Source organism: Acanthopagrus latus, chromosome 13 (genome assembly GCF_904848185.1).
Source record: "Acanthopagrus latus isolate v.2019 chromosome 13, fAcaLat1.1, whole genome shotgun sequence".
Classification (NCBI taxonomy): Eukaryota; Metazoa; Chordata; class Actinopteri; order Spariformes; family Sparidae; genus Acanthopagrus; species Acanthopagrus latus.
In genome coordinates, this window is record NC_051051.1 from 9,033,122 (window position 1) to 9,059,549 (window position 26,428).

Genomic DNA, 26,428 nt, shown 5'->3' on the forward strand with positions numbered 1-26,428 from the left:
TGGCTCATCATGGAATATCTGCTTAATGGATGACGCTCCCATTAAAGCTACTGTAAGACAAATATGTTTTTATTGAAATAATTATCTAATAGCACTATATTTGAACAGCAATGGATTTTACAGTGTGTTTGTCAGTCACCCAGGTACCTCTTCCTCCTCTTGCTAATGCAGTAGAAGAGAGAATAAACTTTCCGGTATCCCTGCCCACTTCGTCCAATCAGGACAGAGAACTCCATAGAGGAGGCGGGTTGTGTCTGCTCGGGAGACGTGCAGAGAGCAGGATCCTCCTACTATTGATACCTAAACCAGCAATGGCAGAACAGGGAATTTTCATACTACCAAACAGATGTGATGAAAAACGCTTGAAGGAAAGAAAAGAGGCAAAAGGAGCAGCCATTTTTCCCAGGATTCACGTGTTGTCAGGTCTTAGGGTGACCTAATGCTTAATCAAATACACCCTCCACTTCTAGTTGTGATCGGCTCATATGATTCATTTTCATAAATGCAGCTTAATGGCAGTTAAAGTCCCAAATGCAAGAATCACACATACTTTAGGTGCATGTTGGCGTTTGACTTAAATACCAGTTTTCATCTTTATGTAACCACAACACAACACAAACATTCACCACGGAACCTCATCCATGTAGACGGGGAAAACTGATAGCTTTGCAGATATGCTATGAACGTGAAGAAAGGAAACACAATCTCTGCCGCATCACATTTATCCTCCTTCCACTTGGAAATGTGTCGTCTGATGACATTCAACACCGACCCATGTTGGTGGGCCTGTTTTGAAAAGTCATCCAATCTGAGACGGGAAGGGATCAGTTCACAAACAAACAAACAAACAATCAAACAGATGGACAAACAAAAAAAAAAGCCAACACAGGTGTGACACGGGAAACACACAGGGGACATTGCTATTGCTGCCATCGCATCTTATCCAAAATGTGTTTCCGGCAACATTTTCGCCCCTTGAAAAGATTTTCTGAGCAAACTCCACCGACAGATGTATTTGGTATCACCATATATCACCAAGAAAGGAAATTCATTGGATGGATAATGAGAAACTGGTGCGTACTAGAAGACTGTGTGTGATGTTTTTGAGCTCCTTCCAGGTGAGAAATGGTGGTATACATTGTGGAATTTAAATGTGACAAGAGTAGAGCGTGTCGACAAACCTCTAAGGACGCTTTCACTTATTTTTTTTCCCCTTTGGCTCAATTTTTGAATCATCTGACCGACGCTGCGATTCCTCTTATTTTGTAACAACCCCTCCCCGTGACAATCACTTCCTGTTTGGGACAATACTGGGTCAGGTGGTGAGTTCACAGAACAGAAAAACAAAACCAGTGCAACATGTGGGTAAGATGAAGCCTATGAGGAAAAAATAATTTAAAAAACATAACATTTTCACATGTTCCTGAAGAGGAACGGCTCTGTGGGGGTGTCAGAGTCATCCACAGCCAGACACATCGTGGGGCGGATTTAATTTGGATTTTAAACAAATAACTGTGTTGCTAAGGAGTTACACTCCAACGTGAGACACCCGTGTTTTAATGATTTGACACCCACTCTTTCATTTTGACTGATGGGAGGAAAGTCAGAGAGCGTTATTGCTCGGTGTCGAGAATAAATGTCACCTGAAGACACTTTCTTATTCAAATAGCTCATAATGGATTTAAAGTATTTTTTGATAGTAAGTTAAAACACATGAATATGGATGGCGTGGCTTGTCATACATTTTGTCTTTAATGGCGCTCTGCCTAATCACTCAGTCATAACACAGCCCTTGTGAAGCTATGAAATATAGCAACCAGGTTTTTTTTTTTTTTTTTTTCCCAGCTTAAAAATCTGATTGGTGAGAAAAGTTTCTTGAGACGAGTGAGCAAAACTTAAAAAACAAGTGAAATATTATAATAATCATTATTCTAAATGATTTCACACTGTCAAAAAAAAAACAAACAAAAAAAACCCTAGGTGTTTTTGGGGTGGATTTCTCCGCTGTTTGGCGCGCAGCTCCCGTGCGTAATGACACGTTTTGGGGGGGCTTTTTAACTTTAGTATTTACTAAGTGAGTGTCATGTTTATGAGAGCCAGAGCATATTTGTTTGCAGGGAGGTTGGTTGGCTACTGACAGAGTTGGTCGAGCACCCCCTCCTCTCCCTCCTCTCTCTCTCTCTCTCCCCCTCTCTCTTTTCAGCTGCCGCGATATTTTCCAGCTCTGGAGCCTCAACCGCACAGCTCGATCGATTCGCATTGATTGTCCCTGACGAGCTGCTCCACTTTCTAGCCAATGTCAGCCAGTCTGCGATCGGGAAGGAGAGAAATGAAGGAAAATCTCTGCCGCCCTGGCGGTGTCATTTCCACACACTTGGGTTGGCCGCCTGCCAGCAGACAGGCCGGCCGAAAGAGGTGGAGTGGACTCTGAGGGCTGAGGGAGAGGAGGAGGAGGAGGAGCAACGCGCGGGGATGAGACTCACGTCTGTCGCCTTGCATTGTGGATAACCTCTCCGCTCGCCAGAAACAAACACACACACACACACACACACACACACACACACACACACACACACACACACACACACACACACACGCACGGGGTGGTGGACTGAGTTCACCCAGTGTGGCTGAGAGGTGCCGAATCAAAACAGGAACACATTTAAAAACCGCACACGTCACTGTGTTTATTTCATAAAGCTTGCTTTTTGAATTTCGTTTCACGTTTAAATGTCCAATCGTAAGACAGGAAATCACTGCTCTCAACTCAGCCCGAGTGAGAAAGAAAAAAAAATAAAATAAAAGACAGGAAGTTATTTTGAGTCAGTTGAATAACCACGTGATTGAAGACAATAACACCTCCATCATCGCACATCGGTTTTATTGTGAAACACCACCCGCCCCCCCCCCTCCATCAGCTGTCCTGAAGTCACACTGAACTCGACGGCCTCCCTCGCGCCTTTATTATTACTGCCTCAGCTGGAGCGCGCGCGCCGCGCAGAAGTCCACTTCGGTTTTTCCGCGAAGCTCCAAAAATCTATGAAATGTGTTTGCATGTTCCTCTCTGCAAGCGGGGATGTAGAGGTGGGATTGCGAGGACCGAGAAAGCTGGGGGAACCCACGCGTTCAGCCTCAGAGAAAGTACGCTTTTTCCCGAATTAACTGAGGGTGAATATTTTTTTTTTTCTTTTCCACGTTTGTCACTAACAGGCAGACACTCTGCAAGGATTGTGTTCTCGGAGAATAAGCTTTTTTCTCTCCCCCCCTGCCCTTTTTTCTTTTTTTTTCTCTTCTTCTGTCACCATTCTGCACGGCAGGCTGAGAGAGAGAGAGCCGGACCGCTCGGACTGTGGGAGCCCTCCCCTCTGCTCGGATCCGCTTTGGTAGGTGCGAATAAAAACGGGCCCAGTGTTTGCAAATATGCAGATACATGGACAGGAGGGGGGGGAAGGAGGGATTGAGGGAGGGAGGGAGGGGGGGTGGAGGTGTGTGATGGGGTGGTGGTGTTCGGTGGTGTTGGGGTTCATACTTTTGTTGAAGTCTGCCGAAAGTTGGGATGTCATCTTCTATATAGGATCAAGTTATAGCGGGGTGAGACCGGGGCTCTTCCCCGCCGATGCGCGACTGCAGACCATATGCTGGTACCGCAGATCGGCTCCCCTGCTCATAGATCACCGAGTCCAGACAAAAGACAGCTATTTTGATCCGCTTATACTGTTGAAAAGGGGAAAAGAAAATACGTGACAAAGGTTGGATCAGTGTGTGGCGATCGGGCGATCTTTTCCTCAGCTTTTTTTTTCTTCCTCATCTCCCTCTCTCGCTCCCTCTCTCTCCTGATTTAATGGGCAAGTCGCCGCGAGCGCTGATACGGATCGGCTGAAGCGACAGCCCCCGATGGTTTATTGCGAATCAGCTGTTAATGATGCGCACTAAAACTTGACGCTTCCCGTTAATGAAAGACGCGATCGCCGCGCGTTCGAGCCGGATCACGCGTTACATCTGACAACAGACACGGCGCGATCGTCACCCTGCCCTGATCGAAACTTTTTTTTTTTTTTTCATTTCGCACCATTAAAAAAAACACACACACACACAGACACGCACCACAGGACAGATCATCAGTCTTCCCAAACCCCGCGTAAAGACAGACGAAGGGCTGAGCCTCCCTTTATTATTCCAAATGTCTTCTTATTCTTCTACATCTGTGTCCCCCCCCCCCTCCCCCCTCCTCTCCCTCTCATCATTAGAAAGTTGCCAGGTAGCTTTCACCGCGCAGTCCGGAGATTTACAGCCCCCCCCCCTCCTCTCCTCTGCCTCCCTCCCCTCTGCAATCCGCCACCGCCAGTGTCTCAGCTCCAAGTGCTCCATATGTTTGCGAATAATTTGGAGTCACAGTATGCGCGGCGGGTTTGTTTTTCCTCCCCGAACTTTTTTTTTTCTTTTTTTATAGTGTGTGTGTGTGTGTGTGTGTGTGTGTGCATAGCCCTAATTAGGGGGAATGAGACCCAGCAGGCTATGGACAATGGATGAAGCCGTGAGTCTAATTATTGTCACCGGGCTTCTTAACTTCCTCTGCGTCCGTCCGTCCGTCCGTGCGTGCGCGCGCGTCAGTCGACAGGAGGTGGGAGGAATGGAGGATGTGTAGACGAGTACGGAGACAGCGCGTCTGCACCGGCGGTGGAGGTGGGGGTGGTGCTGATGGTTGGGGGCGCTGTATTGGCATCGTGCGTCGCCTGGACTAATGCATTAAGTGCTCTCCAGAGGTGCAGTCAGCTGCTCCGCCTCATAACCCCCTGCAGGAAATTAGATAGATAAGATAGATAGACCCCCCCCACCACCACCATTAAAAAGCTGACTGAGAGATTACCTGGCACCTGCGCGCGCAGTGACGTCAGTGGAGGAAAGTTATTCAAGAGTTCATTGTCCAATGACAGGCAGGTCTGTGCTTTTAGTTGGGACATTTGGGACTTTTTTTTTTTTTTTTAATAAATCAGGATTGAACCATGAATTCAAACTAAATTGAAGGGTAACTCCACCAATTTGACAAATTAAAGTGTGTTTACAGGTCTTGGAGTGGAGTATGTATGTGAAAAAGTAGTGTTAAGTGTCTTGTGGTTTCAGAGGGAAACATGCAGGCTTATCAGTTGCCCTGCAGTGATGTCACTCAGAGGCTAAGTTGCAATGTGGGTAATGTAGATGTCGGGTTTTCAAAAGAGAAGACAAATGCGTGGAATAAAAACCTCGGTGTCTCTGGTTCTCCTGTGTCGATTTTGATCATTTGACCTCACATTGTCCAAAGTCAAACAGGAAAGCTATAAAAAAAACATGTCGCCTACTTTTCCCACGATGCAACCTAGCCATTGAGTGACATCACTGGAGGCAGCAAACAGCACAGAACAGAGAAGTTGGCAAAGTTTGCCTTTAATCGGTGGTTGTAGCTCGTACTCTGGGTCCAAGTCCATATGTGATCCCAAATTTCTGGTATTTTTTTATGCTCATCATGTTTAGATTGTAGGATTACAGGACTACAGCTCCAAAACACTGGGAACTTTAAACACACTCTGGCCCTAAATACTTTCCTCCATCACCTATTGATTAAACTAGTCAATGACCTAACCGACCAACTGTTCACCCATCAGTCAGCTGTTGTTATATTGTGGACAGATGTTTATTTTCCAACACACGTGTTTTTTTTTTTTTTTTTGCATCCTACCCCAACAATTGGTATGAAATCAGGCACTTGAGTGGAAAAGAAAAATGTCCATACGAGGTAACTGTGAAAAGTTATTACAAGCTGAGAGCTGCATGTGAATGTTAAACGAGCTGTTCATGCTCGCACAAGTATCATTGTGCTGACAGCATTCATCCAGCAGTGCCGTGGCTGTACTTATCATCCGTGTTGCTGCAAACGTGCTGTGTAATCCATACTGAGCACGGTTTCAACCCAGTGATTCATACGCTGAATGTCAGACATGTTTTATGTGTTTTTGAACCGCTTTAGAACCGTTTTTGACGCACTGTGTAGACGTTAAGACCAGCTTTGCTTCGGGCACTTGTAATACGGCTTGAAGCAGTGTTTGTTAGATTTTTTAGACCGTGTACCGACTCAGAAGATATTTGTCTCTCGAAGTTCCTCCATCGCGACCGACCGGACTGGACCAACAACCTGCTCTGTTCAGCTTTGTTTACTGCTTTGCACCCTTTGCTACTGAAGTTAGCGGGTGCTGTAGCCAAAAGCTAGCGCCCTTGTTCACCTCACTGTCATCAGCTTCAGTTGCAATAGGGCTGCTCAAAATATTCTCTTCCCATTAGCTCCCATTCACAGCCATGTTTGTAGTGTTTTCAAACCTTTCATTTGACCTCCACCTGCTGTCCTTCCGTCACAGTTTGAGTTTAGTTGTTCATGGATGATTAGTCCATGACCTGTCTGTGCACAGGAGACAAAACCTATTTCAGATTACCTTTAATTTTAAGTGTTCTAAGTCATAATACTTTTAACTTGTGTTTTTTCATTTTCAATAAAACCTATCTGGGAATGTCGTGCGAACACTGATGCCGCTGACATGTCTGCGAGCTCAGTGGTAAGATACTGTGGGCTAGCGACCGGTAAAAAATAAAAATAAAAAAATCGCCGTTATTATCTCGGACCAGTATCTTCCTGGAGACATCACTTGGTTGACCTACATCTGGTCCTGGCAAAGAAATAGTTCAACGCGTCGCCTCATGTTAAATGTAACTCTGTGGCGCAGTGGCCGGGACTGTCGCCTCGCACCTGTTGTGTGGAGTTTGCATGTTCTCCTTGTGTCTGTGTTGCGTTCACACGGTCCAAAGACACGCAGGTTAATCTGTGACTCCAAAGTGCCCGTAGGTGTGAATCTGAGGGTAAATGATTATTTACCCTCTGCTCAGGGTGTAGTATGCCTCATTCCTGATGTCAGCCTTGATTGCGGACCTGCAAAGGTTAAGCGGTTGTAGGTGATGGATGGATAACTCCCTGTTAAATGGCAAATTGTTTGTTATGACGCTTCTGGATGAAACAAACAGGGTATAACGTGTTAATTAAGCCGCTCTCACGTATGAATTCCAGACCAACGTAGCACACAGCAGGAAACTGTCAGTCTCAGACACGCTCTCACCTACTCCGTTTGGTTTAGGTGGAGGGTGGTCCCCGGGTAGAGCCTTCAGGAGGACGGATCTCATCTGTAGAGGTGGTGTGGTTCTGAGTTGATATCAATGATGTTCTGCTGTAATCACACATGGTCTCAGTCAGACTTTGTACTATAGCTGGCAGGCTGATTCAGACATTTTCGCTCACACATAAAGCTCTTCCGACTGATGTCTATATAATGTGTGGAAGGGTCTTCAGCTCCATAGCTTCAGAGCTGCTGGTCAGTGGATCATTTTACTTTTTGGACAGAGGAAGGCTAACAGTTTCCCCTTGTTTCTAGCCTTCATGCTATGCTAAGCTGAAAGCTGAGCATAAATGCTGAACTTTCCCATTAATATCATGTAAATGATTAGATGCAAACAAACATCTACACAGGTCGGGGTGAAACTACTTTCCGGCAGAGTGGTCAAATAGCCAATGGGGGAAGTGGAGCAGCGGCTACAGTATATAGCGAAACCCAGACTCAATTATAAGCTATTAGTTGTTTGAATATTAATATCATATATCACCATTCTGCTAACCACATTTGAAACATTATGCTTTGAAATTCACAGCCTCTGTAGATCAGCTGTTGTTGACAAAGTGTCCACAAAGTGACAGAGTTGCTGAGCGCCGCTGATTCAACAAAACGGGCTCAAATTAATGTCGAGATTCCCACCGAGTGTCTTTATTGAATGAGCCGCAGCATTTATAATCACATCAGGAACATTGTGTTATACCTCCTCAGGCCGGTCAATATTTTGTCGGCTACAAGCTAAAGGATTTTTATTGACCCCCTAAACTAAAGTAATTGTCCAGCACTCAGGTTGTAGTGTTAACAAAAAAGTGTTAAAATAAATAAAAATAAATAACAAAGCAGAAGATCAAGTGTCAAAGACACAAAAAAGTCTCACTAATGCACCATTACTGTTCCTGCTGCTGATTTGAATTTACCAAAACAACAGGCCGCCAATTACATTAGTGATTGCAGGTGCTCGGCTGAGCTCATTGGTCGATCTGAGAGAGGCTTTCTCGCACGTAGTCGTCGGACTGTATTGATAATTCAGACCATTTATATCCAGATCTTTATCTTCGTCCGCTAATCCTGTGCAGCAGCATTTTTGTCCGTGGAGAGATTAACAAAAAAAAAAAAAAAAAGCAAAAAACCAAGAAGGACCCTGGGAAACATCCAGCATAGCCGAAATTTACACCTATTTTTGTGCTGAGACAGCTCGAGGTGCAAGAAATGATGTGCCTCTCACAAGCTTTAATATGTGACTAGCTGTTAAAGTGCTCTTGTCGGGGCAATTCACAGAAAGCCGAGGTGTAAGACGTTAATATGAACCACAGCATTAAGTCTGTAACATCGCAGGAAAATGAGTAAACGTGCTGAAAGGACAAATTAACACTAAATATCTTGTTTCAGCTGTATGGTTTTGACACCCTCTGTAGCAGAGCCAGTTGTGGCTCAGAGACAGTTCACGCGAGGACAAAAAAACCTCTGCTGTAAATGATGTGGTGAAGGGATCCGAGGAGCCATGACGCTGGAAGTTAAGAGCGTGATTAGCCAAAGACTATACGCCATACTCAGGGTTGATGATGATGGAAACAGTGTGACTGATAGGTCGTGGCGGGGGGGGTGGAAGGCGGGAGGAGGGTGAGTGTGAGGCTAAAATAGGTGCCTGCTTTTATTTGCTACACAGTGTGTGAGCAACAAAGCAACAATGCCGGCTTTGACCAAAAGACAACCTGTACACATGTCAAATACAAATCTGCGTACGTGGGCCGATCGTCTCAGAGGGGTTTGGTGGAGTTTCTTTGTGTTTGCCGTGCGTGGAAGATGAAAGGTTACACTTTATTACGAGGTCAAATCATATATTCAAGAAATGCAAAACTAATGTATGGCTCATGATGAGTTGTTTATTAATAATTAATATGACTTTATGTGATTAGTTCACCCTTTATAAAGCATCCCTTAGTAATTTACTGAAATCTAGCTTACTTAAAGCACGTCAGTGTATGGAGTTATTAATGTTCGATGATCTGATTACATAATACCATATATACACAGTAAGTCTCCACCATTTGTTGATGGTTAGCAACATGAATTCATGATACATACTGCATTAATTCATGCCTTAAATCATCATGAGTCATGCACTGACTAAGCATTACCTAAAGAAACAGTTCACCCCAAAAAATGAAAATGTTGTCATTATCAACTCACCCTCATGCCGATGTGAAGTCAGGTGAAGTTTTGCAGTCCACAGACTTTTTATCGGAAACATTTCAACATCACAGGACAGCCACTGGTCATTAAATAGTTAAACTCTGTGTGTGTTTATGTAGAACCACATACATCTGCTTTACAGGTACAGCACAAATGAAACTGGAACTTACCTGAAAATCCCAGTGTTTTGCCAAATTATTAATATTTGACCGAAGAAACAAAGAGTGTGTGTGTTTGTGTGTGTGTGTGTGTGTGTGTGTGTGACTGCATTATCTTCATGCACAGTAGGTGCTCTGGCACTGATGCAAAGCATGTCAGCGACATAAGAAAGTATTGTGTCACATCGGTACTATCAAGATCATCAACACTTTCAGAGCATTTAAAGGACTTACCTTTTTTTTTTTTTAAAAAAAAACCTTTTTATGTTACGGACGATCGGCGATATTTCTGAAACTGTTTGCAGTTCGTAGCCAACTTGAAGACTAATTTATTTTAGCTATTGATAACATGCCAGTTGATTAATTAGGTGGAATACTTGAAGTCCTTTTCGCACATTTACTGTATTTAGAGCATCGATGAAGCGGTTGGATCAGAGCCGGATATTCTCCCAGGCTATGATAAATCAAAAACATAGTTTTGTCGTACAAGTAGGTACTATAAAATCAACTCTGAATAAAATTCTCCTTTGACAACATTATACTCATGACTGACCACTAAGTACATCATTTTTCAAGTCCCCCCATGCATCACTCTGCAGAGTCATTATGCGTCCGACCACAGCTGAGCAGAGACGCAGTTGGTTTGAGATGGTTTCAGGAAACCGGACCCTGGTCAGTGCTGTAGACGGAGAAAACTGAAACTATAGGGCTGAGGGGCTGCGGAGCTGGCTCTGGTTCGCTGGCGCCACATCCCCCTGAGCTGGTGAGAATGTGGGGGCTGTGCTCTTGCCTTTGAAGCTTTACCTCCCACTAATTCTGGCCTTCCAATTTCCACACACTGCACAGACACCCCCCCCACCACCATCCTCTTCCCCTCCCTTTCCCTTTGTTTCCCTTATAAGGACTGGCCCGGCCATTTCCTCAGCTTTTCTGTGGGAGGTGGTAGGCTTGTTTGTGAACACGGACAGGTCAGGAGAATAGCGGCATAGTTTTTTTTCTTTTCATAGATGAGCAGTCACAGGAATCTTACGCTAAAACGCCCGTGAGCGCATGCATCTCTGTCCAGCGGAGAGTCTCCCATTACTAACCTTGTGAACCCCCTTCATAAGCCCCACCACTCGGTTTTGATCAAGCGTTTGTCTAATTACATTGCTCAACAGGTTTGCTTTTTAAAACTAATAGAATAAAAACAAACAAAAAAAAAATTCTGGGACAAGTTTGACGTAGGCAAATTACAGCAGTCAAAATAATCCAAAAATCAACTTCCTTTGTTCTGTCTCTGGGATATTTTGGCTACATTTTCAGCAGCTTCTCAGATTGTTGTGTGGGAAAGTCTGATATTGCTTATTGCATATCAAGAGAATACACTCAGATCAATGGGCATGTAATTGTTCGTCAATACGAGCAACATTGCTACACTGCAGTCAGGGCAATGCAGTTGATTTCCAAATAAGATTGGTCTCAAATTGGTGTTTAGTGTGTTTGAAATAGACAGTTTTACAGATAAATACAGACGAATAGATTTCAACAATGATAAAACTTCACTTTAAAAATATAGTAGTAATCACATGGATGCAGCAGAGTGAGATGTCACAGAGGTCCAGGGTCCACCTGGGTACAGTTACCTCATGGGTAATAAGGTAACAGATGAGGACATGGACTTCTGTATAAAGTAGCTTCCACCAAAAACTATGTTACTGTTTATGATAATCTTGCTCACAAAATCCCATGTTTCTATTTTTGAATATTTAAGTGTGAAGTGTGAAATGTGCATATGCCTGTAGCAGGCGTTAGGATTCGGAGTATTTTAGTTGAGGATATAAAACAAATACTTTCTCAGTCAGAACACTGTTCAGTTTACCAAAACACTATTTCACCCTCATGACTGCCTGAGCTTCCCAATAACTTTTTCTTTGCCAACCAGAAGCTCCAGGGAAGCAGGTGTTTCCTCACCAGTCAATTTGATTTATAGGTCGATGTGTGAAGAGTTAGAGCAATAATCAAAGTTTTTGTTTTTCTTTGGTAGAATCTATCTGAATACAGGTATTGTCTTTTGGTGTTCAACCCAATAGTTTGATAATTTTACATGTACAATACCAACATAAGAACATTTTCCACCCTGGATCGAGATACCGGTTTTGTTGTATCTGAATAAATTTGACCTAATGCTGTAGCTGTCTGGCCTGCAACAGCCACTATCATAGCATTGTTTTACGCTGAAAAGCAGAGAAGTTCTAAAAACCCACTGTGTGCTTCATACACAGCACCAAACACTGGTGAATGACTAGCTGGGGAACATAGTGGGGAATTTAGCAGCTAAAGAGCCTGATATTTGGCTCAGCCACTGGTGGGGACCAAAACCAGAGCTTAAAGACTTGCAGGGAATATTGGACTTACATAGGTTTATGAGATGGCCTGAAACATGTCTTGAAATCGTACAGCTGCTCCATACCTGCCGGATATGTAAACACCTTCCCATATCAACTTAAAAGGTGCTGTGTTCAGTCTGTTTCTGTTGAGCCCAAGACACCAAAGAACAAAGACAAAAGCCTTGATTTGACAACAACAAAAAACAAAACTGGAAAAAATTATCTTGATTGCTGAATTTTGTGATCAGTGATCAGTCATTGACCTCTCTTCTCTCCCTGTTTAAAGTTTCCAGATGGAAGACCGTGGATGAGGGCTGAGCTGTAGTGCGGGCAGAAGGCTCTGGGGCCTGCCTGTTGTTGGTCGGTTGATTTGTCCGTCGAGGTGAGGCACCACTCTCTCCGGGGGAACAGAACGGACCGAGACCCCTTCCTCGCTCACCCCTGCCCCCTTTCCACCCTCATCCCCAACCCAGGCACGTACGCTCTGGACCATGTCGGAGGGGGGCCGGACAGAGGACCAGGAGCGGAGTAGCTGCAAACCGGACTCTCCTGTTATAGAGCGCCGGAACCGCAGTGGCATCATCAGTGAGCCCCTCAGTAAGAGCCTTAAGAACTCCCGTACCCTCTCCCAGTACACAGCAGTCTCCTCTGCCACCACCAATGGACACACGAACAACAATGAGACTAAGAGCCAATCGGCCAAGCCTCAGCCACCCCCGCAGCCCCAGCCCACTGTCTCAGCACTGACGGCAGCCAAGTTGGACCGGACCCTAGAACAGGTTCTGGAGGGACAGAATGGCCTGCTGCACTTTGCCCAGGCAGCAGCACTGTTAAAGCGGGCCGGTATGGAGCACATGCTCCTGCCTGGGGGCATGGGAGTGGGAGTTGGCGGTGGAGACGCAAGCTCGGGGGCTAGCGATTTGGAGGGTACGTCTGTCACGGACGCCGTAGGTGGTCCCGTTGACTTCCCATATGGAGTAGGGGGTGGTTTCCCCTTCAACCCGGGGCTTTTCATCATGACGCCGGCTGGAGTGTTTCTGGCGGACAGCGCGCTACACATGGCCGGCCTGGCCGAGTACCCGGCGCAAAGCGAGCTGGCCTCTGCTATCAACTCCGGTAAAAAGAAGCGAAAACGTTGCGGCATGTGCCCACCCTGCCGACGGCGGATTAACTGCGAGCAATGCAGCAGCTGCCGGAATCGCAAAACGGGCCACCAGATCTGCAAGTTTCGCAAATGTGAGGAACTGAAGAAGAAGCCCTCTGCTGCTCTGGAGGTAAGAAGGTGGTGGTTATTACCTGTCATTGCTTAGTGGGTCACTCCCAAAACATGAGGGTTTTGATTTGAAGTGTTGTAACGAGCCTTCAGTGCTGCTACCCCCAGGAGAGAAACCGGACAAATAAGCTATAGGTGTGTCTTTTTAGGATCTTAAATCTGGAGTTTGTCGACAGCAAAGGACTGGAAAAGTGTTTAATAAATACCAGAGAGATCTGCAAAAATGTCAAACTGTTTTTTTTAAGCTTTACACCTAAAAGGACAAATAAGATCTTTTGGTCCGTGCATGAAATGTTATTTCCCTCTAAGGGCAGTAGTACAGGGGGGCTTTTTGGTGGGATGCTGCTCCGCAAGCAGGGAAATGACAGGTGGTGTGGGTATGTGTAGGGTAAGCATGCACCATGGGGTCTCTTTAATCTGTCCACCAGAACTGTGAAAACCCCCAATCTTTTCAATTGGGAGGCTAATTCACTCGCTGAAACAAAATGTCTACGTTTTTTTTGTGTGTGTGCATGTGTTCCCTTCAGCAGATCACATGTACCTCCTCCTCACGATCTCTTGTGCATATGCTGTAATCGTGCAGCGATGTAAAAATGTATGTCGAGGCAGAGTGGCAGTAATTGTGGATATGTGTATGGCGTGCGTTTGTGTGTAGATGTGTGTACATGCGTGGGTATGTTTGTGTGTGTGTGTGTGTGTGTGTGTGTGTGCGCGTAACAAGGTCCATCTGGCCACAGAGCTGTCATCTGGAGCACCAGGTGTCAGTGTGGCACATGTGCCGACCCGCTTTTTTGCTGCCGCTGTCCTTCTCTCCGGTGACACTCCTGCTCGACTAAATGGCCCTCCACAAACTTCCTGTCTGCTACCTCCGTCACACTCTGCAGCCTAACTAACCCCGGCTGTGATGACAGAGCGACCAATCATGAATCAATTCCGGCAGATGTTCTATCTCAAAGGAAATAAACTTTTTGTGATCAATGGGTAATAGTGTCACTTTGGGATTACGTAATCAATTGATAAATATGCAACACAGTGTGAACATGAACCAGTGAGGAGGCCTCTGGTCTAATTGACACAAACGGGATCTGCGCTTCAAGCTGCTAATGGCTTTACTTCTTTCTCTTTGTGATGTTGATTGAGGGTGACAGCTTGGCCCCTAGTTTGTAGGCTGAAATGTTGGTTGTTCCATGCCCATGTGCTGACTTTGGCCATCCGCAGTGAAGGGCTCCTTAAAGGGAAAGTTGGTTATTGGAGAATTTTTGAGTGATGCAAACACAGTACAGTGTGACAGCTCAGCGAATAGATGTCTATGGAGCTTTAAATTGGACTGGACACAACCATGTTTTTGCCACAGGTTCAATTCTGTTTTCTCTTCACATCTTTAAGTTGCGGGTTCCTGAACTCAAACGAGCAACGTGATAAAATGACTACTCATATTCACATGTTTGTGCATAGAAAGGCTTAAGGGCCATATCAACATTTCTGCATTTTTTTTTCAGCCCATTTACTACAAGTCATGCTGTAAGTGGGCCTGAATATAATTAATTGACCCCCCGAACGACAAAACCTTTACATGCACTTGACAAAGCCCTCCAGCAGCTGTAGGATTCGGGACTTGACACTAGGAGCAAATTAGGTGACAATATTCTAGAGCGTTCCTGTACAGGTAGGAGGTAGAGATAGATTGCTTGGCTGAGAAAAAAGCAGATTTTCTCTTAACTGTGACTACCATCTTTCCCCAACCGTATCGTGCAATGTTTTATGAGGTGGTGATTTTAACTCAAACCATTAAGCCACTCGAACCAAAACCAAAACTGCTATTGTGACTAAACCTGCCATTGTAATCACTACCATGTCATGAAACGGATTCATTATTTTTCAACAGTAATTTCTTGCAGTTTTTGAAGGCACAGGCAGATAACGTCCTCCTGTCAATAGAGGCGTCGCGTCAGGGAGCGCCACATCGTTTGGAGAAAGCAAATGTTTTGTTGTTTAATGTGGAGGGCTTATTGGCTTGCGAAGATCATGTCTGATGTAATCGTCAGAGTCAAGCTTGCATTGAGTTGTAAGCACACACTCCTGTGAAAATTCCGTGTACGATCACAAAACAATTATTTGTACTTTGGCAGTGCTCACCACAAACAAATGGAAGCCAATGGCTGAGTGGAACACAAAGAAAAGAGCATTCAAAAATGCAATACACACACGCACACACACACAAAAAAAAAAATGCAGAGCTGCAACGATCAGCCGATCAATCAATTAGCTAATCGAAAGGAAATTAATTGCCAACTATTGTGACACACCATTATTATGACTGTGATGAGCACATAATCAGTGATGAAAACACTCGTTGGTTGCAGTGATAAATACACAGTAAATACATGCCAGTCCTCTCGATTATCCTGCCAGACTCTCGACTTTCATTGTCCTCCTGGTTTCCTCCTGAGGTCACAGTTCTGCTGTATTTTGCCCAATTTATAACAGATTTCTGCACCTCTTTCCCGTTTTGTATTTTCTGCTGATTACAAGGGTCGCACCAAAATCAATCACCACTAAGAGGCCGGTAAATGCACGGCAGTGACGTGAACAAACTCTCTGAAAAAAATGAATGAATGAATGAGAGCTGATGATGAATATTAGGGGCATATTGTTCTGTAAGAGTAAAAAAAGGAAAATTGCACTGCGGCGTAGGCTACTTAGATTTTTTGATTAGTTTTTTCCTTTCTTTAAAAGTTATCAGAATGCAGGAAACAAAGGAAAAAATTTCGGCACCATAGGATGACCCCCAGACTTCAGACTAATTTTTGAGGTCTCATGGTTGTATATAAAGTATATAAAGTGCATATCATTTGTATTACAGTATAAGTTAAAGCATTCAGGAACCAGGTCACTGACACTGGAACTGAAGAATTAATTTAATGTTGTAGTCTCGAGCCACCTTGACTGTAAAACCCTAGGACTTTCTCACAAGTTGAGAATAAAATTGACGTGTCTGAATATTGTCGCGCCGCTTTTCAGCGCCGTGTTGTTCAGCTGCAAATTAATGAGAGGCTTCATTTGTCTCCGCTGATGATTCGGGAAAAACGGTGAAATGTGTCAGCTCGCTACGTAGGTGGCACGGCACAATGTCTGCAACAGAAAGGAATTTAATTCTAATTTATGACTTGCATTTGATGTTGTCATGGCAGTTAGCCTAATACCAGTCGTTCGCACCAGTGATGCCAAACCCGAGGGTGCTTGAATATTCATGAATGTTGATGTTGATATAGGTCATCAGGCTGCTCGTAACGTCACAGTCTGCTGATGTTGCCAGTGGCCACCTCGTCTGAAAGAAACTCCGGGGTACCATAAACCTGCCAAGCCTCCACGTACCAAGTATAATAGCGGTCTGATTATTGACGTCGGTAATTGTATGTGCTGTAATTACCTCGCACGCATTTTTCTCCTAATTTATTTAATGTGTCTGTCAAGTAATTTCCCTTTTCAGACCAGAAATGAGAAGGCTAATCTCTGCTTGAGACTTAATTTACTTATACAGTTTGACTAATGAATATTATTAAAGGATAATATCAGTGTTTTTGAAAAGTTGGTGCTTGCTGAGCAGGGCCACGCTTCTCTACGTTATTCCTGGTGGTGTGTGCATAACATCGGCGCAGTAAACAGCTCTCAGATTTAAATATTTCCCAAACTACTCCGTCAGACTCGGCATCAATTTTGAGTGTTTTTCACTTTGTCAAAATGCGGATTATGCTGCGCTAAACTCGGCAAATTTCATCAAACGGAAATGTGAACACATAAATGGTCGGGGTCTCCTTCATTACCAAAAAACAACAGGTGCCTCATGCAGATGCAATGTGACATCAATGTGAACAAGTCTATTTTAGAGAGCTGAAAGTGTCTCTTTCAGTGTCGAAGGCGCGCTGACGGTCTTTGGCATGGGAGCGCAATGGGAGAGGCGAGAAACATTTGTGCCAAGGTGCGCCGCTTCTGCACATCTACCCACACAGGGTGCATGAATCAAACCGTGGCCTCGATCATGTGACAACCCTCCGGCTGAAAAAAATCTTTGCGGCACAATAATCCTTGGAATATTCCTCTGATGTCTCCTAATAAACGATTCATGTTCCTTAAAGCACATTTTGGACATATTTGTCGTATGATGCAGTTCATCTTCACACTATCAATTTCATAGTTTGAGAATGACTTAAAGCAGCCAAAATCAAAGATAGTAAATGGGGTTTCACAGGGAAAGTTCAACCAAAAAACTTCCTCTCGCCTGTGGTGCAGTTAATCCATCTTTATTGTTTTGGTGTGCATCGCAGATACAGGCCGTAGAGATGTCTGCCTTCTCTGGAGCACAGCACTTGGCTTGTGGTGCAAGCAATGGCTCACAATGAGGTGAACCAAGATAATCCACAGGCCTTGTTGTGAGAGGTAAGAAGAAAAAAATAGTCCCCTCATGCTCACAACAAGGTCTGTGGATTATCTTGAGTAACCAGGTCAGGATTTCTGGAAAGGGACATTGCTGGAGAGTTTGTTTTTTCAAATGTATTTTTTTTGGCGCTTTGAGCGCCACAAGCCGAGTGCCGCCTAGCTCTGTTACATCCAAGATAAAGCGGATGTCGCCAAAACCCGGCGACTCTCACCAAAACAATCCGCAAGGATAAATTGTACGACAGGTAGGAGGACAAATATGTATTTTTGATTTTGAGGGTGATCTGCCCCTTTAAAGGTGCACTGTGTGGTTTTGTGAAACTCCATTTTAATCTGAGGCAAAAGGTTGTTTTTTTTTATGCCTAAACAAGTGAACAAGACCAACTAAACAAACCGACCTTAAAGGACAACGCAATTGCATACTGTTTCACTTTGTTTATATGTGGCGGACCCTGCCATTCCCTAGCTTCAAACAGTGTTCTGGGGACCTTATTTTGCTCTGAGAACAGCTTGTTTATTCAGTTATGGAAAATAGTTTGTATTATTACCTCAGTGATATTGTAAATATTAAGATTCAGAGTCTGAATTTCTTCTCCAAAACTACGTGGAGCCCTTTTACCTCCAAATGAGACCGTTATTCTCATTTAATCAGGAAATGATCACAGAGGTCTGCAACCTGTTGCTGCTTTGCCCCAGATGTGATTTTCTACGGCACAACAGCATCAACTTTTCCCCTCGTACGCGGCCCTGACAGTACTACAACACTTTCAATTTCGCCTGCCTTTTTATTTGTCCTCATGCACTCATACATTTCCCATTAGCAGTCTAGTAGTTGTCTCAAATGGCTCTGTTATTAAGTCAACAGCTCTTGTTCAGCAGGTGATTAGATCAGAGAATACAGCCTGGGCCGCGCTGTCGGTGAGCGTGATGTCATCAGGACAAGCTAAATGTCAGAGGGTGAGATTCATGGAGGATGTGCTGCGTCAGGAGGAGGAGAGAGTCAGCAGTAAATCCCAAATGTCAATAATGAGTAGATGATGTAATGCCGGCGTTCATTGTCTTTGAACGAGGCTTCTGTCAGAAAAAAATACCCTGCTCCCCTTTAATGCATATTCAGGTCGACTTGTGCAGCACCTGTGCAGGCGATGTTGTAAGCGCGGCGGCGAGCCTCAGCTGCAGCTCAGACAGCCCCCGAGTGTCACACTCCCCTCCAATCAAAGACGGATCGGCACATCCTTGTCTTCGCGATCTCTGAAGGGGCATGACGTCTTACTTAACATGTGTCTTGCAGTTGGCTTTTCAGATGGTTTCAGATGGACTTTGTTTTTCTCAGCATTCGCGTCGAACGTGGCTGTCGGCGTGCGCGCGTGCACGAGCCTGCGAGCGTACACGCGTTGGTACACAAGTGCAGTCCAGCAGCAGTGTGCTTATTTTAAGGGTGTTGACGGTTTCCATTGAAAGCTCATGGCAGCTCAAAGAGGAGCGTAAAATTGGCAAGTGAGGGGGAGTTAGCATGCTGAGGCCTTTGCCACCTCATAGCTCACTGGCTGAAGATGTCTGGATTTATTCTGGGAATGCTACATTTGAGAGAAGTAAGTGGGAAGGCAGTTCCTTTCTGCTCGATGTCTGAATACCCTCCAGTGGTGTCAGTCTCAGCGATGCTGTTCAGCACTGAGAGAAGAAGGAGACTCGGGGTTAGGAAGTTGTAGTGTACCTTGTTTTTACTTGTATGTCACTGTACGCCTTAGGATGTACTGTACCGGGGAGGTGGGTAGAAAATAGCTAAAACAGGAGGTGAGTTTTTGCCTTTTGTCTGCTTATTGAATAATATATTTTGTAATGAAAACCACTGTTTGTGTCACGGACCCCTGCTTCTTTGTCATCAGACACCTGAGCATACTAGCGTCGTCCATTGGGGGCCTCTTTGCCAGTATCAGACGTTTGATATGGGAGCGGTATATTCCCTCGTGGTCTTTCCCGCCTCCCAGACACCGTACACCAGACAGCAAGGACACAAGAGGCTCATGCAAACTGACAGGCATGCAGACTGACTCCGAGACACATGGATGTGTGGGCAAGTTGCTGGGCAGACAGAGGGACAAGTTGGAGCGGGCAGAGAAGGCTAAGGCAGACAGAAAGTGAGAGGAGGCTGCCGAGGTGGCGTCTGGATTAAGAAAACGGCCCTTTACTCAAAGAGAGACAGAGATCAGGTTATTGCTCGACCAGTGAGAGATGACTTAGGTCGTGTAAAAGTTGTTTTTCAGACATCTGCGATACATATAGCAACATGTCAGTGGCTGCAGTGCAGGGGGAGCTACTTTGAAATCATCGCTTTCAGGCTACCAATTACTTTGCTGATGTTCCACTGGAGTGGAACATCAGCAAAGCTTCACGAGAGAGAAATCTAATTTGGATAAATGTACAGTTTATGACTTCTGTAGCTAGGGTTCTCAAAAAATAAAATGCAGGTATGGATGCAGACGTCTTACAAAATTCAATACATTTATTTAGGGATAAGCAACTGTTCCCGTTGCCGAGTTACAGTCAAGTTAACGTTATCATCCAAATCACTTAAGGAATTAAAAAGGGACATTTTAGATCGTGCTCTTTAATTGCGTGCAAGTTAGTAGAGGACTGTTTTTTAGTGTGTGTCGACCGAAGGAAAATACCCAGAATAAATGCTGGCAATATATGTTCCTACAAACCTCTGATATGTTGAAACTTGTCTTATTCATTTCTTAAAGATTGTTTAGCTCCATTTCAAATGTTATATTGTGACAATGGTCTGCTTATGGTCAAGTTAGGTTTCAACACAGAAACCATCCGGTTGGGTTTAGGGAAACAACATGTTTTGGTTTACCTGGTTCTGTTGCCCACAAACATGGCTAGAAGTGTCCTGGTGACTTGTCAAAAGTGTTTGTTGACGCAAAGATGGCCGTAGATTTTTCTGAGGTCTCCATGAAAATATCCAATGGTGTCACTCTTACAAATGTTAAAACACAGGCCTGAACAGTGGTCACTGGCTTGGCAGCCTTCTCGCCAATATCTCCACCACCATCCCCTCCACCTGCCAAAACATGGAAGCATGAAACATTTACTGCCAGCATTTTACTTTGCCTACTGGGCTTAAAAGAAAGGCTACTCGAGAAGCAATGGTTCCCTGCTTCCTTTGATGGCCCAAAAATTGTAGTTTCATTTGTTTACCACACAGAAAAACTGTTTAACTACTTAAATCACTATGCAACGATGAATGCAGCTGAACCGCCAGCAAGCTACTTCAAAATGCAGTTTAAGTACATGCAGTCCACCACTCGCTAATACTGTCAATATGTAAATACAGTCATTTAATGGCATCGGGTCCGGCGTATTTACAACCAAAGCTGTAACGATGAGCTGATCACCAAAAAGTGAATCAGCTACTATAATTATAATCATTGGTTGCAGTCCCGTTCAAAACAGTAAACCAGCGCATGTATAATTAACCGCATCACTCATGGGTTGAACTAATAAATGAGATTGTGTATGTTAATATTGCTGCCCCGGCGTTGAGATGTACATGTTGGCCAATACATCTGCATATGAATCAAATGGCTGAGGGAGATGCTTCACATTCAGCCAGACAGACAGCGAGCGTTTATGCCAGCTGGAGGTCATCGGTGTTTTGATTCAGTTTGTTTCAAAAGTTAACTTCTCTTGCTCCTTGCGAGCGGCAGACAGCGCTCACATCCCACATGCGCCCGCTGCGTGTGGAGACTCTTTGCGCTCATTGTGTCGGTTTGTGTTTTCTCATGTGGGTGTCCACGAGGGAATTCTCACAATGTAATGTAACAGCAACTGTTGATGATGAAGCCGCGGAAACAATAGCAAGACTGCTCGGCGGTGACCTTTCCATCAGTAACACATAACAACATGTAATGTACTGTGAAGGGGCGCCGTAAGTCGGGGTGGTTATAGCTCATTTAAGGAGCTGTTAGTCTGGAAAAAAATGAGGGATGCTTCCTTCTTCTACTTTCCTGGTATGTTGCACACAAATTGTGCTATACTAAGACAAATGTGCTCGCCTTGTTTGAAAAAAAAAAAAAAACACATCCATCGATTTTAGTGATTGGCCACTTCACGCCCACACATCCCATCTGTTTGAACCTGTGCAATCAGGAAGGGTTTTTCTATTCCTGAACTGCTGCCATTTTTTCATTGATTGCTCATGTTTGATAATGAGGAAAAACAGCATTTACGGCTCCATTCGAGGGGGACGTGTTGTTTCTTTTTTCTTTTTTTTTTTTTCCCTCCCACGCATTACGTCATGGTCGGTCCGGCCCTTACCAGGTTTTTGACATCTGTGGCAGCGCCAGATGTTGCTGTCCTCTGACTGTCTTCCTAACAGCTGAGTGCTGCTGCAGCAGAAAGGTCATCAGAGATGGATGACGGGCTCACGATTCATAACACACAGACCATGAAAATGCGTTGGCAACACGTCGCCTGTTAACCTCTAGGTTTGTGGTTCGCAATTAATATTCATATAAGCCAAAAAGAACCACGTGTGCATACAGTAAAGCTTCGGTCTGTGTGTATTTATTAGTGAGTTCAGAGAAGGAGGAAAAGCAGTGCCAGAAACACCCATCGAAAAACATTAGCTCCATCTTTGAGGAATAGATGTGAGAGTTTGATGTGAACTGGCACATGCATATGTGGGCAATGAGCAGCGCCGTGGCATTCAGTGTCTATGCTGTCAGATTATTCCTGATTGAGTCAATTTAACAAATAAAGCACAGTGTGGGCTATATTTGGCTGAGATCACCGGAGTAATTACCTTGTTTGAAGTCTTTTTACCCGAGCAAAAATGTTTCATTTGTGTCAGCGGGAGTTAACTTTCAAAATGAGAGTGAATGAAACCTGCGGAGCACGAACCCTGCCGCCACTCAGTTTCATGTCCAGATATGAACAATGGCGTTCAAAAGAGCACCGTGCCGCTGATTCAGTGGTAGAGGAATGGTTTAAGTGGGTCTGAAAAGTAATTAGGGCTGCTATTGTTTTTGGTTTCAAACAAACTTCTCGCGGCTAATGGGCCATTCGCCTCCGAGCTGCCTTTGTTGAAAAACTCATAATTTCACCGCTGTGCTGGAGAGACGCACAGAAATGAGTCTGATTGTGTTCACGTGATGCAACATTTTTTTCATGCGACTTTAGTCAGAGCTGTAAACTTTTTATTTTTTTAAAAAGCAATACAAATATGCAGATCTCCCTGTTTCCTTTCCCATCAGATAGTTGGGATGGTATGCCCGAGTGTGTGTATTTGTATTTGCACTCACAGCATGATGATTCCTGATTAAACCTTCTGCTGTCGATAACTGCTGGAAAAAAAAAAAAAAAAAAGTGTATCTGAATCTGTATGCGAATTTTTATTTTAACAGTCTCGCTGTTTGGTGTGATTTCGGGGGTGTATTGTGAGTGTCTGTTAACGTGCCACCGTGTGTGGAGGTGTGTGACTGTACTTGAATACATATTGGTTTGGTGTGAGAGTGTGTGTGGGTGCATAAATGTTTGCCGAGCTCCTCCTGCCTCGCTCCAGGCACCGCTGCAAAAATCGAGTTGCACTTTGCAGGACGCCAGCCGTGCTTGCAGCTCCGGGGAGCGGTGGCGGCCCTCTATCTCCTGACCGGCAGGCCGCCGCTGAGCCCCTGCAGCCGCATTGCATGTGAGCCGATCCTGCTCGGTGCAATCAGACACACGGATAGCCACGGCGAGGGAGGGCGGAGGGGAGCGGCATAATCACTGGTGATGGTGTGGGAGAGCCATGCGTGTGGTGGTTAAATAATAAATGTGGCATATCGGGTTTTGTGTGAAGCCAGGACTGAAGCCCGCTCCTGTGGCGGTGCTGAGGGGAGAGGAGGGGGTGTAGACATTTCTCACATACTACTCATTAAAGGATAAAGGGGTGGAATTGAGTTTAGCTGTTTTAATTGATTAGTTGCTGGACATGAAACATTTAAGTCATTTGTCGAGAGAAAATACTAAACATTCACTGGTTCCACCTTTTAAATTTGATGATCTTCTGCTTCTGTCTGTTGTATAATGCTGCCTCACCGTGTCTTTTGCTGTAACCACTACATTGATTGCACAATGTAACGGCTATAGAATAACGACCCCATCAGCATTAGATCGATTCCCTATCAGCCTCTATCAGCAACCAATGGCGGGCTGCCTGTTGCAGTTTTCTGGTTGAAAAGGGCAAGTGACAGCACCCGATGGGGTGCCGTGGCCCCTTGATATGATTGTTAGTCATCCCAGTGGCCCCCTCTGTTTGCGAGTGCCCCGCCCCTCCATCAGCCACTTTTTTTTTAACCGCTTGAAGATCCAAACTGATCAAAACTGTGGTGTCTTTAATGAGAGCCAAAAAACGCCCCTAAAAACTCAACAAAAACAAGACGCAAACAGAATTTTCAAAATGCTGTTTGATTTATGACATCAGCTAACGTGTTGAGTAACATGCAGGAAAATGTTCTTTGTGAAGTATTTTTCTCCCCAGTTCATAGCTAATTAACATTTACTGGTAATGTTGAAAAGGGGAGCAGAATGATAATGGATGCAGCACCGACACTGCAATTTTGGCACTTTTTCTGCCATCTTTTATGAAATCTCTCCGGAAGAAGACGTCTTGATGTGTGGCACAACCGTAAAGGCTTTCACGTCACTATTAGAGACTAAATGGATGAATGAACTCACGCTTGCTTGTCCTTTCTTCGCCACATTTTTGCTTTAACGTTTTGTACGTGAAGCGATGAACTAAAAAGAAGAAAAAAAAACGCATCGATTTATAGATTAATTGCTAATGACAGTGATCATTAGCCACAGCCTGAAATTGAAGGCAGAACAGAAAATGTGGGAAAAAAAAGGCAACAACAAGTCTTTGCGTCTCTGCAAAGGTGTGAAGAAATCGTAGCTTCTCGGCGAAAGCAGCCGATTTGGATTATATTTGCAAACACTTAGAAAAATGTGCTGCTTTTCATTAACAACTCCAACCACCTCTTCTCTCTCTCTCTCTCTCCCGTCCTCCCCCCCTTCCCTCCCTCCCTGTCTTCCGTTTCTCCAAGAAGGTGATGCTTCCTACAGGAGCGGCGTTCCGGTGGTTCCAGTAGGACTCCTCCTCCACCTCCCTACCCAAAGCTCTGCCATCAAGTGCAATGCCAACTCCTGGATTGTCTCCGGAAAAAAACAAAAAACAGACACTGGCTAATAAAACAAAACAAGCAACACTTAAAAAAAAAAAAAAAAGATAGAGAAAAAAAAAACAACGAAAAACGAAACAACAGAACAACAGCAACAGGTAAAAAAAAAGAAAAAAAAAATCAATCGGGTAATGGATGCACCTACTTATTCCTTGAACCAAAAATGAAGCGTAAAGAAAAGCATCTATGGCAATTTTCATTCCCTTTTCTATGTTTCCATTTTGGTACCTTTTGTCCTTTTTCCAGCAGGTTTTTTTCTGTCGCTTAAACACGGAACTGTTCATTGCCAGAAACAGAAATGACGGACTGAGTGTGGACAATCAACTAATTTCTGTGTTTGGTGTTAATGTTGTTCATGTGTGGAAAGATACAGTACTTGTGTAGAGAATGTAAATTTACAGCTATATTTCAAAACTAGTGGCTAATGGCAAACATTATTGTAATTCTTCACCATCATGTTACTTAAAAAAAAAAAAGCAAAAAACAAAACAAAAAAACAACAACCCTCGTCTACTTTTATGATTCATTACGTTTGAAAGGAGGATGGGTTTTTTTTTCCTTCCCGGACAGATCGGTGGTCATCGTCGGAAAAAAAAAAAAAAAAGGACCGTGACGCCACGGAACAGTCACGTTATTGGGCAGAGCTCCAGAGACCCTTCGCTGGGGTTGAAGACGCTGTTCGCCAGAGCCGTCTCTACTGTAATCTCCTCAATCAGCCCTCCTCTGCATTTCCAAACTGCTCCTTTAGTGAAACTGGCAGCCTTATGTTACTGTGGCCCGACTGAGCATGTGCCAATAATGCTCAGGGCAATAGCATTAAGAGACAGCACTTGCTCTGAGTCTACCCTACTGAACGCACTGAGACAAGATTACATTGTTTTTTTTTTGGTTTTTTTTATTTGTTTGTTTATTTTGTTCTATTTTCATGATTTTTTTTTTGTTATGTTGCTGGGTAGCTACAGCTTTTAAAAATAACCAATCTTTGTATTCGTTTAGAAAATTGGACTGGTTTTGTGAATAAAAAGGAATGCATGTATTCGTGTCAAAATGTACAGTTCTGATGTTTGTCTACTCCTCTATTTTGCATGTTCTTTTTTCTAAAAACAGCCGGTTTGAGAAAAAAAGTTTTTTTTATGAATTAAAAAAAAAAAATCCCCCTTTTTTTTTTTTTCAAATAATTAAGAGGATGGAGGGAAATATCATCGATTCCAACCGAAACCAGAAGTCACTGAAAGTGAATCAGACCGTGATGTTGGTTCGACTGGGATCATTCTGACTGACTGATGGAGCCTTGCTATGCTAAAAATGTAACCAAAAAATGATTTTTAAAAGATGTTTGAGTAAGAACACATTTGCTTGCGGTGTTTCTTAAAAAATGCATGAAACCTCCTGAAAAAAAAAAAAAAACCCTCCTCTTCAAGATCGTCGTGACACTCCGCCTACTCTACGACATTTACAGTTGGAAAACACAAGCAGAAAATCATTAATAGGTAATATTTGTTGTCAGAACTACGCACTCTGCAAGCACACTGGTTTCTGAGAGCTCGACACACTGCAAACTTGAGAAAACATGAGCAAATTAAGAGAA

General features: G+C 44.1%; 1 protein-coding gene across 2 annotated transcripts; it reads left to right on the forward strand.

Moving 5' to 3' along the window:
- Positions 1 to 2,994: 2,994 nt before the first annotated feature.
- On the forward strand, positions 2,995 to 25,888 carry cxxc5a (CXXC finger protein 5a). 2 transcript variants are annotated; one of them, XM_037120814.1, is made up of 4 exons: positions 2,995 to 3,168; positions 3,318 to 3,383; positions 12,191 to 13,178; positions 24,706 to 25,888. In XM_037120814.1, the coding sequence occupies exons 3-4, from the start codon at positions 12,396 to 12,398 to the stop codon at positions 24,748 to 24,750; spliced, it is 828 nt and encodes a 275-aa protein (XP_036976709.1). In that variant the 5' UTR covers positions 2,995 to 3,168; positions 3,318 to 3,383; positions 12,191 to 12,395; the 3' UTR covers positions 24,751 to 25,888. The 2 variants fall into 2 exon arrangements, with proteins under 2 accessions (XP_036976709.1, XP_036976710.1); XM_037120815.1 differs by having other exon boundaries at positions 2,999 to 3,383; positions 24,709 to 25,707.
- Positions 25,889 to 26,428: the final 540 nt, after the last annotated feature.

Bases quoted from the DNA above. Each gene is read 5' to 3' on its own strand.
- cxxc5a (XM_037120814.1), top strand. From the start codon at position 12,396: ATGTCGGAGGGGGGCCGGACAGAGGACCAGGAGCGGAGTAGCTGCAAA. The intron at 13,179-24,705 runs GTAAGAAGGTGG...CGTTTCTCCAAG, and splicing joins AGCCCTCTGCTGCTCTGGAG to AAGGTGATGCTTCCTACAGG.